Consider the following 14177-nt stretch of genomic DNA (forward strand, 5'->3'; position numbering starts at 1 on the left):
GTGCTTCCCCCGACTGCCATCTCCTCCTGCGTGCCACGCAAGCACCGCCAGCACGGCCAAACTCTGTTGAGGAGCCAGGTGCAAGATGCTCAGTCGTCCGCCGGCGACGAGGCAGGCTCTTTGGAGAGCGATTCGTCTATAAAAGGCCGCGGTTCTGCTCCCCTTTCGAGATTCTCGTTTCTTCAGATCATCCTCTTCAGATCAGTTCAGTGCCTCTTCAGATCAGTCTCTTCAGATCCGCCTCTCTTCAATTCAGTCTCTCTTCAGATCAGTGTCTCTTCAAAAGTCTCCCTTGAGCCGAAACTGCTTCAGAGCATCCTCTCGCCAGACCTTCTTCCTATCGACTGACACTGAGCACTGAATTATCAACCGAAACCGAGCACTGAATTATCAACCCGGGCATATCATCAACCAACCAACCAAAGCCTATCGTCAAGCAACCAACCACAATATGTATCAATTGTGGTTCCTGGTCCTGGCCCTCACCTTCTTCTGCGTGAAGGGTGCTGTGGTCGAACATCGCGATACTCCGAGTGTCACGGCTCGACACTCTCAAGACCAACCCCGGGCGGGCGCGGTCACGCCGGCACCTGCCGTCCAGAAGCGCGACCCCGAAGATCCTTCCGAGGAGCAGAGACCGCCCAGTGCGATGCAGGCTAGCGAGGAGCGCGTGGAAGGGTATGACTGGGAGCCGTACCAGCCGTTGACGATCACGATTGTCAACCGGTACCACGTGCCCATTAGCACTTCGCACGTGCACAACTGGGGGTTCCCGGATCCGATCGGCGGCGAGAAGACGCCCGGCCTGATGCAGCCGAGGGAGACGGACCGCTTGGTCGTCCCGACGGGTTGGGCGGGCAACTTTGCCTTTGTAGACGCTCGCTACCAACCCGGTCCCGATGACTCGCTCATCGAAGCGTCGTTCGAGTCCGTCTGGGGTGGAGAAGCCTTTGCTGACGTGGACGTCTCCTTCGTGTAAGTGACCAAACCTATCTCTCTCATCAAACATTCTGAACACCATGAAGCATGGAAGGCTGACTTGGCTCCCCTCTCGCTCGCCAACAGGAACGGGTTCAGTCTACCCGCGGTATGCAAGTGTGACCGCCAGAAGAAGCTGTCGGGCTGCGGGGTCAACCTCTGGTCGGAGAACAACTGCGACGGCTGGAACTGGAACGGCGCGTGCCCCAATCCGTCGCGCGAGGACCACGACCGCGCGCTGGCCCGGCCCGGAGACTTCTTCGTGCCGTGCCAGGGCCAGGCCTACACCTTTCCCGGCGACGATGTGGCCAACAGCTTTGGCGAATGCCAGAGGGGCCATATTGTCTGCTGCATTGGCGAGGACCGGCTCTGCGAGGATGAGTGGGTATGAGAGGCGCCGCCGTGGGGGCTCCGACACAGGGACCGTTCAGAGACGCCTGCGTCCTGAACACCTGCGTCCTGAACACGCCGAGACCGTTCAGACACGCCCACGCCCTGAGCATGGCGAGGCCGTTGGGTTACGCCCGCGTCCTGAGCACGGCGATACAGTTCAGACAGGCCTGTACGATCTCATCACGGCGAGGCCGTTCAGAACCGCTTCAGTCCAGACCGCCTGCGTCCTGAGCATGGCGAGGCCGTTGGATTACGCCTGCGTCCTCAACACGGCGAAGCAGTTCAGACAGGCCTGTACGATCTCATCACGGCGAGGCCGTTCAGAACCGCTTCAGTCCAGACCGCCCGCGTCCTGAGCACGGCGAGGCCGTTGGGTTACGCCCGCGTCCTCAACACGGCGAAACAGTTCAGACAGGCCCGCATGTCCTCAACGCGGCGAGGCCGTTCAGAACCGCTTCAGTCCAGACCGCCCGCGTCCTGAGCACGGCGAGGCCTTTGGGTTACGCCCGCGTCCTGAGCACGGCGAAACAGTTCAGACACACCCCGCGTCCTCAACACAGCGAGGCCGTTGAGCTACGCCCGTGTCGTGAACATCCTAAGCATTTGCGGGAGTTTTTGGGTTTTCTTTTTTTTTCTAGGTTGCATATCGCCTTGGGTCCCAGAAAAACGGGTATTTGTCTGGAGTTTTTTTGTCATTTGGTGCACATATCTTGATTTCAGATCGAATAGAATTTTGGTGGTGGCTTAGGTGAGGATAGAAAATAAAAGTTTTAGAGCTGAATGCATCGCATTCTCGCCCAAACGTGCCTGGTGAGACAGAGAGACTTCCCGGATTGTGACTTGCACATGTACGAGTACAACCCTGGAAGTCCAAGTACAAGTACGGAGTAAATGGGCATTTCCTCGGCGACACCAAGACTTCAGTCAGCCAGTGAGCCAGTGTGCCCAATGCCATGCATCTCTGCGGACGTGGCTAATCTCTGCAAGCTGACAGGACGGATAAGCACATCTGCGCTCCACTTTATTTTTTTCTGCAAAGCTAATCAGTGATAAGATTGTTTGAAAAAAATTTGGAGGGGGAACTCGGGAGGGAAGTGGAGAGGGCTGGAGGCATTGGGGCGGGCGCCGCCACGGTTGGCAGGGCGTGGCAGGGGGAGAAATGCCCAAGGGACCCGCTGTCAGATACCCACTGCCAAAAATTTATAGTGATGTTATCGCATTGTGTCCTCCCCTCCATTCTCCCTCGCATTCTGCAAAGAAAAAAAAAAAGGGCAAACCCACGCCCCCGTCTCCGTCTCTGCGCTTCACTCTTGTTGTCGCTGCTTCTCCTTCCTCTGCGTGGGCTTGCCAGGACACACTACTCTGAGAATATACTCTAGAACATGCCGCATCCTGTCTCGCCGCCCATGCATCCTCTGCCAACCGTCGCCAAACCCGGCGAACCCCCACCGGTGCCTTCTCAGGCTGACATCTCGGCCATTCTCAACACAGTCTTCACGGCGCCGACTTCCAACGCCTCCATCGATGCCTCCTATGGCCTGTGCGAACTCTTCCTGAACAACCCGGCCGTCGGTTTCCGTGGTCTGCAGACCTACGGTGTCCTGGCCGAGATCAAGAAGGCCGCGAGCGACAAGAAGAGCGGCCTGCGCCGAGAGAGCGCGCAGAATCTGCTGGGTGCCATCTTCGAACGCTTCCCTCCCAAGCAGCCCGTCAGCGAGGTCATCCTTCTCCTCCAAGATGGCGGCGTGGTGAGCACGGCCCTCGACGCCCTCTCCGACAAGGGCTCTGTCGTGCGCGATGCTGCTCAGTATGGCCTCGACGCCCTCTTCGGCCACCTGAGCCCCGAGGCCCTGGTCGTCGGCCTCCTGCCCGCCCTCGTTGCCTATCTCGAGAAGAAGACTGGCAAGTGGCAGGGTACCGTCGGCGCCCTCAAGCTGATGCAGAAGATGGCCGACAAGGCCAAGCTGGAGATTGGTGGAACAAAGGAGGACGCCCTCGAGAAGGATATCCTCCGCGAAGCCATGGGCACCAAGCTGGCCCGCCTGATCCCTATCGTAGAGGGTGGTATGCACGATCTCAAGGCCGACGTCGAGAAACAGGCCGTCCACACCATGAACTCTTTGACGACCCTCCTCTCCAACGACGATGTCGCTCCCCGCATTCCCCTGCTCGTCGACACGCTGCAACATCCCTCACCTCAGTCTCTGCAGAAGGCGATCCACGCCCTCTCCCAGACCACCTTCGTCGCCGTTGTCACGTCTCCAGTGCTCGCGCTGCTGACGCCCTTCCTCGAACGCTCGCTCAACAGCCCCAACACGGCGCAAGAGGTTCTGCGGCAGACTGTCGTCATTGTCGAGAACTTGACCAAGCTGGTGCACGACCCCATCGAGGCCCGAACCTTCTTGCCCAAGCTGCAGCCCGGTGTCAAGAGTGTCGTCGACCGAGCCTCCCTCCCCGAAGTCCGCGAGCTGGCCACCCGCGCCATGAACGTCATGGACAAGGCCATGGCTATGGACAAGGCTGATGTCTACGAGCGCACGGTGGGCGATGATGTTGCCAAGGTTCTCGACGTCGAAATCCGGAAGAACGGCGGACTGGCCGGCGACCTCGACACTTACAAGGTGCTCAGGCCTTATATCTGCGACATGGTGGCTGAGGATGTCAACCATCGCCATATCACTAGGATCGGGGCGAGAATCACCCCCTACCTCCAGGGGCTCATGCAGAACGCCACCGCACACAGCGACGTTGGTGCCGCAGTGCAGCAGTTCTATCTCGAGGAGGACCACCGAAAATACGGAGTGCCGGAGAAAGAGGACGATGGCGAGGTTGAGATTGTCAACGCAGACTTCTCCCTGGCCTACGGCGGCATGCTTCTCCTCTCGCATACCAACCTGAGGCTGCTGAAGGGCCACCGCTACGGCCTCGTCGGTCGCAACGGTGCAGGGAAGTCCACCTTGATGAAGAGTATTGCCGGTGGCAAGCTGGAGGGTTTCCCGCCCCAGGATGTGCTCCGAACATGCTACGTCGAGCACAACCAGGGTGAGGATGCCGACATCAGCATTCTCGAGTTCGTTTCCAAGGACCCTACCATTGCCAAGGAGGGCCAGGAGCGTATTATTCAGGTCTTGGAAGAGGTCGGTTTTACATCGGGACCCGAGGGCCGCCAGTCGCACAAGGTTGGCTCGCTTTCTGGTGGTTGGAAGATGAAGCTGGCTCTGGCTCGTGCCATGCTGCAGCGCGCCGACGTCCTGCTGTTGGACGAACCTACTAACCATCTTGATGTCGCCAACATCAAGTGGCTCGAGAACTACCTCAAGACGCACACCGACATCACCAGCTTGATCGTCTCCCACGACTCTGGTTTCCTCGACGAGGTCACCACCGACATCTACCACTACGAGCCTGGCAAGAAGCTCGGTCACTACAAGGGCAACCTAGCTGCCTTTGTCGAGATCAAGCCCGAGGCCAAGAGCTACTACACCCTTTCTGCCAGCCAGGTCCAGTTCAAGTTCCCGCCCCCTGGTATCCTGACCGGCGTCAAGTCTTCGACCCGTGCCATCATCCGCATGAGCAACGTCTCCTACACCTACCCCAAGGCTCCCAAGCCCTCTCTTGCCGAGGTTTCTTGCCAGCTTTCACTCTCCTCCCGCGTCGCCGTCATCGGCCCCAACGGTGCCGGCAAGTCGACTCTCATCAAGCTTCTGACTGGTGAGGTTATCCCCACCACCGGCAAGGTCGAGAAGCACCCCAACCTGCGTATTGGTTACATCAAGCAGCACGCGCTCGAGCACGTCGAGATGCACCTTGAGAAGACCCCCAACCAGTACCTGCAGTGGCGGTATGCCCACGGTGACGATCGCGAGGTGCATATGAAGCAGACTCGCATGGTCTCGGACGCGGACCGCGCTCAGATGGAGAAGTTTATCGATGTGGGCGAGGGCAAGGGCCAGCGCCAGATCGAGGCGCTTGTTGGACGTCAAAAGTACAAGAAGACGTTCCAGTACGAAGTGTAAGTTGCAGCAAATCCCCCACCCCACTTGATATTTTTCGGGACTTTTACTGACGGCGCGAACAGCAAATGGAAGAACATGCTGCCCAAGCACAACTCGCAGTTCTCCCGCGAGACCCTCCTCGAGCTCGGCTACGACAAGCTGGTTCAGGAATTCGACGACCACGAGGCCTCGCGCGAGGGTCTGGGCTACCGTGAGCTCCAGCCCTCGGTCATCTCGAAGCACTTTGAGGACCTGGGTCTCGACCCGGAGATCGCCAACCACAACGAGATCGGCTCCCTGTCCGGAGGCCAGAAGGTCAAGGTCGTGATCGCGGGTGCCATGTGGAACAACCCGCACTTGCTGGTGCTCGACGAGCCGACCAACTTCCTGGACCGCGACTCGCTCGGCGGCCTGGCCGTCGCGATCCGCGACTTCAAGGGCGGCGTGGTCATGATCTCCCACAACGAGGAGTTCGTGGGCGCGCTGGCCTCGGAGCAGTGGCACATCAACGACGGGCGCATGACGCACAAGGGCCAGGCGGCCATCTCGATGGACCGCTTCGAGGACGGCGGCAGCCGGCCAGGGTCCGGGCTCGCGACGCCCAGCAACGGGTTCGCGAGCCCCGTGCCCAGCAGCAGCGTCGTGTCGAGCGCCGTGCAGAGCGCCGTCAACTCGGGCGCCGAGGACAACTCGGAGATGAAGTTCCGCGCGCGCAAGAAGAAGAAGAAGACCAAGAAGGAGCTCAAGGAGCAGGAGGTCCGCCGCCGGCTGCGGCACATCGAGTGGCTCAACAGCCCCAAGGGGACGCCGCACCCGCCTGATACGGATGACGAGGATAATTAGCTGGGTGGTATGATGTTTGGGGCTTTGGGTTGATGGGGCTGGCTGGAGTGTGTTTTACCTTTTGGCGGTTTTCAATAGCATGGGCCAGAAACAGATTCTGTCCTTGGTTTCTGAGTCGAGCATCATCATAGATATTAGAGGAGGGTGGACAGACCAGACAACCGTCCGAGTCTCGCACTCTTGCATGGGTCCCTCGTTCTTTTGGGCTAGAAAACGGCGTTTCAACATAGATAGGATCATAAAAGCATTTTCATTTTCGCTCCATGAATCATCGTCGAGGCATGCGTGTTGCGATATTGCCAAGTGGTGTTATGGAAGAACAAACGTATTTTGCTTCATGCTCGGGTATGATTACAAACTAACAAGTGCAGAAAGATATTTTCCACATCTTGCTTCATATACGGTCTAGACACGTTCAGAAAGAAAGAAAGCCAAACTCCCCGCTCATAAAAATAAAAGGTCGAGCAAAAAGGTAGTCGCTCGCATACAAAGGCATCGATCGTTCCGTGCGTTGTTGTATCATGTCATATCATGTCGTTCACATAAAGACGATCCCCATCTAGATATCGTGGCCTGTTTCATCCCCATGGTCAGTCACTTGTTATCATCACACTGAGATGCGACAAGAGAGAGAAAGCACTCACGTCCGAGGGCCTTGCCGCGCTTCGACACCTCCTTGGCGTGGAAGGCCTTGATCTTGGCCCGGCGCGCCTCCTCCTTGGCCTCGAGCTCGAGCTTGCGCACCTGGTCCCGCGCCTCGCGGACCTCGCGGCGCGCGACGTCGAGCGCGCGGTCGGCCTCGCGCTCGGCCGTCTCGGCGCTCAGCACGCGCTCGCGCGCCTGCACGATGCTGGGGTCCATGTCGCGGTCGCCGTGGCGGTGGAGCAGGCCGCCGCCGCCGGACCCGATGCTCGAGCGGCCGCTGGCGGCGTCGGTGGAGCGGCGGAAGATGCCGCCGCCGGAGGAAGCGGTGGCCTCGCGCGGCGGGCTGGGCGAGTGCCGCGAGTGGTGGGTGCCGCTGGAGCGGGAGAAGCGGCTGGTGGAGTGGTTGGTGGCGGCGGCGACGGGGGGCGGGGAGGGCTCGCGCTTGGAGCCGAAGAGGCCGTGGCGCTTGGGGCGCTCCTCGTAGGCGGGCTCGACGTGCACGGGCTGGGCCTCGGGCTCGGTGTGGCGGGAGAAGAGAGGCATGGCTGCTGGTTGGATGATGTGTGTGGTATGTGGTGTTCGGATTTGGGTGCAAGATGCGTGTAAGTGGGTGTAAGTGGATGCTGAGAGGGCTTGGCTTTGCACTGGCGATGCTTGGAAAAAGCTTGGAAAGACTTGTGATGGAGAAGAGAGGGGACACGAAATCGGAAAGAACGGCAAGTCTGTCTCTATTTGAACCCATTCGACATGCACTGAGCGAAAAACAACCACACCTTTTCTCCGTTTCTTGTTCCAAAACCCTGATTTTCTTGATGATAGACCCCTTCTTTCTTACCGCTGATCCCAAAAGTCCCCACTGACGTCAGGCGGGAGTGCGGGCTCAGCATCGCGGGAGACCCCGCTGTCCAATGGGGCGCCGGACGGTGACGCCAGTGGAGCCGAGACCCCTAGGATTCAGCCAATATGCAGGGTCCGACAGCCTGGACTTGCGGTCATCAAATTCCACGCATTATGCCACCGTGCATGCCGGTCTGGGACGATGATAGCATCACACCGGCAGGGGTTGTCCTCGCTGGAGGGGAACACGACTGTCCGTCCATGGTTTCCTTGGCACGTAGCGTGCCCGTAGCGTGTTGTTTCGACACGAGGGCCACACACCACATCAGAGGGAAAGGAGATTGCCTTTTTGCGCAACGAAGAAGGACGCTGGTATGGGTGACATCAGGGGCATGCTGCTTCTCGAGATGTTTTGGCTGTGCACATGTCGAATCTCCCGCACGAATCTCGGAGGAATGCATGGCGATGTCACCAAGTGCTGGACGGAGCGATATCGAGTGTGCATGTCCAGATGCAGGAACGCACCGAAGAGATAGTCGTGCTCATGACGATCAATTCACGAGTCAAGTCAGTCAACGAGAATATATTCGACAAAAGCACTTTCTCATCAGAAAATATGAGAGATTAACTCATTGCATCATGATGTACTGTAGCCTGTTGATGAGCTGACATAACACAAGTAGGCCCGGCGAAAGCTCGGACCACCATTTTGGGTATGTACCACGTGACACCCTTACTCTGCCTTGGCTTCCTAGTTGGGAAAGTCGCGTTTGCAGCTTTTTTGGCAGCTGCGCGTCCATTGAGCTAAGATAGCTGTTTCCTCCAGCCAGTCAACCCAAACCAGCCTTGGAGCTTCGTATCACCACCTTGGCCCCCAGCCTTGACCCACGAACATTGGACAGACAGAGCAATATACCAACGTCACAATGTCCTCCCGTTATCGGTCGACCTCTCGTCCCCGGGACGACGACCGTTCGCCATCCAGAGATCGATCGCCTACCCCGCGCCACGACCGTTCCAGATCCCCCAGACGAAGCCCTTCGCGCAGTCCCTCCCGCGGCTCCCGCTCCCCCTCACCGCGCCGGAATGGCAGATACCGTGATAGCCGGAGCCCAAGCAGGAGTAGGAGTCGAGACAGGGAGAGTCGAGGCAGGAGCCGTACGCGCAGCGTCACACCAGCCACGCGTAGCACCAAGGTGAGTGCGCCTCGCCGTGAACGAGCCATCTGCCCAAAATTGACCAAGACCAAAATGCGGACAGGTTGTCGTTGAGCGCCTGACCAAGAACGTCAACGAGGGGCACCTACGAGACATTTTCGGCCAGTATGGCGAAATCGAGGACCTCGACCTGCCCATGAACCGTAACTGTAAGCACTGCACCTGTTTTGCACCCGGCTGTCTGGGGTTGCAGCCGGAGCTGCGCCGCACTCGACTGCACCCGCCAAGAGGTCAGGCAAGGCTGACTTGCATATTGTATAGTCAACACCAACCGCGGCACAGCCTATATACTATACGTCCACGAGGCCGACGCGGAATCTGCCATCGCCCACATGCACGAGGCGCGCATCGACGGCGCCACCATCAACGTCTCCATCGTCCTGCCCAAGCGCAAGTTCTCGCCCGAGCCCCCAACGGCCCGCCGCGGCGCAAATTTTGACCCCAGGGGCCCCCCGCCTGCATTTAGACCAGGTGGAGGAGGCCCGGGACCCTTTGGAGGTGGCGGAGGCAGGGGCCGCGGCCCCCCCGGTGGCGGAGCCGGTGGTGGAGGTCGCTTCGGCCCACGATCCGATACTTGGCGCCCGCAATCGCGTTCTAGAAGCAGGTCCCGATCGCCAGTGGGTGAAGGCAGGACCAGGTACCGCAGCAGGTCGCCCTACTCCAACAGGTCGCGGTCACGGTCGCCCCCGAGGCGCAGGGGTGGGGGTCGACGGAACGACAACGACAACGACAGCTTTGATAGAGGACGGCGCAGTCCGAGTAGAGAGAGCTATAGCAGCTACGGTCGCCGCAGCCGGTCGAGAAGTCGGAGCCGAGGGAGAGGAGAGAGGGTTTACCGTTGAGCATAGCATCCGACACCCGTCCAAGCCATGCTCAACATTGCTATTTATTCCCCCGCGGATGTTCGGTGTCAAGTCGAGATGCACGATCAGTCCATTGGTGAGTTGGGCATTCCCTTCCATAATTAACTCTAGCTAACTCTATTGTCTCTAGAAGAGTGTTGTCAAATCCAACTCTCGGTCATGTCGAGATTCCGACCGGTCCCGGTCGGCCAGATGGTCTCGCTTGGCGGCTTCGACTGATCTGCATAAGCACCGCTAGAATGTAAGCACGAAGTGTCTCTTCCCTCGAGATTTGTCTAGTCGCGCGCACCACTATGTCAGCAAGATACCCAATTGAATTGTTTGAGGGGAAAATAGATGTCCCACTTACACATATCCTTGTTCTTATTGTGGATTTGTTGGTGATTGATCCCTCGCAGTCTTTAGTCAGCGGGTGCACGATTTTCCCTTTTTAGTCCTACTGCGCAGCTCGCTGAGGCTTTGAAATCGCAGCCTCGCTGTGGTTGCAGTCTCATTGCTCTGCTCACGGACAAAACTAAACCGATTGCAACTTGCCATTGGACGATGAAGTCCCGGGTTGCTACTGACGAAGCATGTGGATTCTCACCCCAGACTCGGCTCGAGTCTTGAGTTGAGCCGGTGCCTTTCTGACAAGCTATCTCAATGCCAAGCGCTTACACACATTCTTCTGCTGGGCCTGCTGTGATGCCATCATCTGCAGCGATGCTGACTGCGTCATGGCTGTCTCAGATGAGGATATAAATTGTTGGCGGTGGCCTTGTCGGCTGGGATCTTTTGAAAATCTGCCTTGCTGTCTCATAAGCGCTACCTGTCTTGCAGTGTTACATCCACCTTGACTCAAGCAGTCACTATCTCTATCACGTTTCACGAAACACCTGCCAAATTTACCAACAAAGGCAAACAAACAGCCTCCATGGCCACTGCCCCGTCCCCGCTTCCCCGACGCGTCGTCGAGTCGAACCAGGCAGCTCCCCTGCCTCGTGATGGGTCTGTCACCGAGCCAGGCGTCGACATCGAGGTGCAGGAACTCGAGCCGGTCTCCGAGTTTGGAGGCATCTTGGCGCGAGCCCGCATTGCCACGCACGACACCATTCCGGCCGTAATCGAAGCAGGCCCCTCGTGAGTATCCACCTATACGCGGCGGGGGAAGTCGATACCTTGTCCCGGTCGATGTCAGATGATGAGCTAAAGGCCATGGTGGTCCAGCGTCGAACTTGTCCATGTCCCCGGGGTCGTGCACCCGGGTGGAGCTCACATCTACTATCTGGACCTTGCTCCCAGGGCTGAGACGCCTATGGTATGTGCTGCGCCTCGCCCATCCGATATCAAGACTTGGCTCGGGAGACACCTTGATTGTTTCTTGCAATACCCTGTGCTGACTGTGATCCAAACTCGCACAGCATCGTACCGAGTCCGTCGACTACATCGTCGTGCTCAAGGGACTTCTGACTGTTGTCACGCCCCCAAGGGCCTTCTCCGTATCAGACGGCAAGGGTGGATTTGAATCAGTCGAGACTGTCGTTCGAGAAGGAGATGTGCTGGTTCAGCGTGGGGCGATGCACCGGTAAGTAGGGTATGACTCTTTGGCCGGCGACGCCCAGCCTTCTCTGGGGGAGGCGGGGGCGCATTCGCTGTGGGGACCGAATCAGGGACATCTACACGGGGTTCCAGGTTGCTGGGAACCTCTTTTAGTGGTCTGTGACGCAAGAAAAGCTAATTAAGATGTAGCCTGGCCAATCGGACCGACGAATGGGTGCGATCGATTGCGATTGTGCTGTCTGCAAAGCCGGCGGAGGCTTCCGTGGGGGGAAGAGGAGAGACGAAGCAATTGACGGAGACTTGGCTCCAGTGAGAAAAAAGATGGGGAAATGGACGGGATGGGAGTCACTCAGTCGGGGAGGGTCGAGGCAGTGAGGAAGACTGTTGTGCCAAATCCGGAAATAGACCGGCTTGGTACTTGTGCAAGAACGGCAACTTTCAGCGACTTAGACGCAGCAGAAAAGAGCCAAGGAGGAGAAAAGGGAGTGTGGGATGCAAATGCAATGCAACCAAGGGAAAAAGAAGACGTCACGTCCACGGAGTGCAATGTGGCTCGTGTTTCGGTCAGCCCTACGAGAGGCGTGAGATGCGCCCGCTTGACAGCCCAATCACAGGGGTGTGTAACGTAGCCACTGCTTTGGATCGTGGGAGGAGAGAGCGTGCGTCTGTCTGCAGCCGCTGGTTGATGCAATATCGCAGATCTCGCATTTCTGCTATTGCTTCGGCCTCATGCTGCTTTGGGGACTGGCGGCCGTGGGTGGCGGCGTGAGACCGATGACTGGGTCCGGCCGGCGCCGAGGGCGATACGAGTATCTGCAAATGATGATGACCTTACTGTTACTGGGTGATGTCTGTACGTCGACTTGTGTAAGTGCGTTGAGGTCGAGGATGGGTACTCTCGAAAATGATAATCTACAGTTGGTATGGTGTATCATGTGTGATGTCCGGCCCATCGAGAGAGCAGCAAACAATCTAGATCCTCAGGCGCTGAGTGCCCTCCCTCCCGGTTCAAATGGTCTCTCTTCGGTTTGGCAGAGGGAGAATCGAACGAAATGCCTTGTTGCCAGCTTTCCCACTCCTCTTGGTTGGCTTCACATGACTGATCGGAGCATGGATGCAGATCAGGCAACCACCCCTCCCCTGGTGGGGGAGGAGTGAATTGGTGGGCTTGCTGGCCTGTGCTGCACCTAAGCCTCAATCAATCGCAGCCGCTGTGCCGCAACCCAGCCAAAACCTCGTCCCATCTGCCCCAAACGTCTACGCCATCTCATCTTTCTTTTGACGTCCAATATGAGTGAACGTCTCTCTCGACACGAGGCGTTTCCCTTTCCAAGAATACACTTGTTGCACTACTGCCGCCGGAGGGCCATCGTCGTCATCGTCATCATGTGAGGACAAATCACTGGCTGCCCTCGCACACCATCCTCGCCATTCGGGACCGTCCCAAATACCAGCCTACATTCGCGCGTAGTCATCTGCAGCTGCAAGAAGCTCCGGGTCTTGGTGTTACGGACGAGAGAGTCTCTCGGCCATCCGGTATCCATGGCATCTCAATCTCACCCACATACACGACCTTCTGGGACCTGCCTACGTCCCTGCTTCTGTGAACCCACCACCGTCCGTCCCGACAACCCCTGGAGCTTGTCAAGTGACAGGTTGTCGAGCTAATGTAGTCAATGGCTACCTGATTTGCCCAGTTTCTTTCTGTTTCTCTTGTGTTGCCTTCCTCTTCTTCCCCTTTGCCCTGCCTTGTCAACCTAGCCAAGGCTGGCTGGCGGCGCCGCTTAACCGGTCCCTCTCCTCGTTACCACGCTTTCGGTTCTCGGGGTTACTCCAAAGCTCTCAATCTAGCTCCCCTGTGCTGTCTCCTCATACCATTCCGCGATCCTTGTGTCACAGCTTTGCTTCCTCGCAGGCCATTCGTCACCGACCTCTCTGCCGGTGGGGCTCTCCGAATCGTGACCCTCTCGTGCCTGATGAATGGGTTCCTGTCTCTCAACTCTCCCGTTGTCTCTTCGTGTCTCTGTCTCGCTCTTCTCCGTGTCTTCCTCTCAGTCTCTCTCCCGGGCGAGATCCACCTTGTGCCTGCCTACCCCCCCACTGAAGGCAGAAACCACCTCTCCAACATGGATGGGTTGCTGTTTAATTCTGTCTGCCCTCGTACTCCTTTCCTCTTTCATCTCAGGTTGCCGGCCGTAGACTTACACGAGCTAGTCATCCGCCGGTCCCCCCCCCCCGGTCCGCATGTGTGGTTCGCGGTCCAAGACTACCTGTGTACAAGACGAGGTTCTTGCGAAGGATGATGGCCTCTGGTCGCATATACGGCCGACAAGCAGATGAATCAGAGGGAAGTGCCGGTATTGCGGCACGACGCATTTGGGGTCCCTTTCACTTTCTTTTTTTGTATCGTCGTTTTCCTTTCTGACCTCTCGGCGTGCCTGCTGAGCATCATCTCTCGACCCGTTGTACCACTTGCCCTGCCCTCTTTTATTATTGTCCGGGTGGACAGATCTGCGTCTGTGCCTGGCCACGGGCCCTAGGGGAAGGCTGCAATGACTCCATCCCGGGCTCTCCTCGAGGGTTTCATGGAAGATGGGCCTGTCTCTCGTCCCCAAACCTAGCAAAGGTCTGTATATAAAGGTGGGTTGAGGCTTCTTCCTCGAACGGAAAGGATCTCACGATGCAAGTCCATCATCCTTTTTCATCATCATCATCATCATTGTCATTATCGTCAACACCCATCAGCCCTCAAGTAAACAACAGCAGAGACTTATACACAAGTCAACAGTCTACTCGTCACTTTTGCTACCAAGCAGACTTATCGACACGTTCATCCAGCTTTGGGTTGATAGCACCTAGCTAGCTTG

At 57.7% G+C, this 14177-nt stretch overlaps 4 protein-coding genes across 4 annotated transcripts; 3 read left to right on the forward strand and 1 right to left on the reverse strand.

The window, feature by feature from the left end:
- Positions 1-451: 451 nt before the first annotated feature.
- Positions 452-1852, forward strand: E0L32_012105 (uncharacterized protein; the record flags this gene model as incomplete). The annotated part of the gene is made up of 4 exons (XM_031134909.1): positions 452-975; positions 1066-1363; positions 1410-1540; positions 1582-1852. 4 exons carry the CDS (start codon positions 452-454, stop codon positions 1850-1852), a joined length of 1224 nt encoding a protein of 407 aa, XP_030999306.1.
- Positions 1853-2753: 901 nt separating this feature from the next.
- On the forward strand, positions 2754-6209 carry E0L32_012106 (uncharacterized protein; the record flags this gene model as incomplete). Its single annotated transcript, XM_031134910.1, has 2 exons — positions 2754-5383; positions 5450-6209. The coding sequence occupies 2 exons, from the start codon at positions 2754-2756 to the stop codon at positions 6207-6209; spliced, it is 3390 nt and encodes a 1129-aa protein (XP_030999307.1).
- Positions 6210-6803: 594 nt separating this feature from the next.
- E0L32_012107 (uncharacterized protein) lies at positions 6804-7397 on the reverse strand (the record flags this gene model as incomplete). The annotated part of the gene is made up of 1 exon (XM_031134911.1): positions 6804-7397. One exon carries the CDS (start codon positions 7395-7397, stop codon positions 6804-6806), a length of 594 nt encoding a protein of 197 aa, XP_030999308.1.
- A 420-nt stretch (positions 7398-7817) lies between these two features.
- E0L32_012108 (uncharacterized protein) lies at positions 7818-11463 on the forward strand (the record flags this gene model as incomplete). Its single annotated transcript, XM_031134912.1, has 10 exons — positions 7818-7944; positions 8375-8404; positions 8518-8887; positions 8936-9057; positions 9170-9545; positions 9902-10012; positions 10591-10890; positions 10978-11068; positions 11172-11335; positions 11421-11463. 10 exons carry the CDS (start codon positions 7818-7820, stop codon positions 11461-11463), a joined length of 1734 nt encoding a protein of 577 aa, XP_030999309.1.
- Between the last annotated feature and the right edge of the window lie 2714 nt (positions 11464-14177).

This window comes from Thyridium curvatum, assembly GCF_004353045.1.
Source record: "Thyridium curvatum strain D216 chromosome Unknown NODE_136_length_53946_cov_86.685074, whole genome shotgun sequence".
NCBI classification, from domain to species: domain Eukaryota; kingdom Fungi; phylum Ascomycota; class Sordariomycetes; order Thyridiales; family Thyridiaceae; genus Thyridium; species Thyridium curvatum.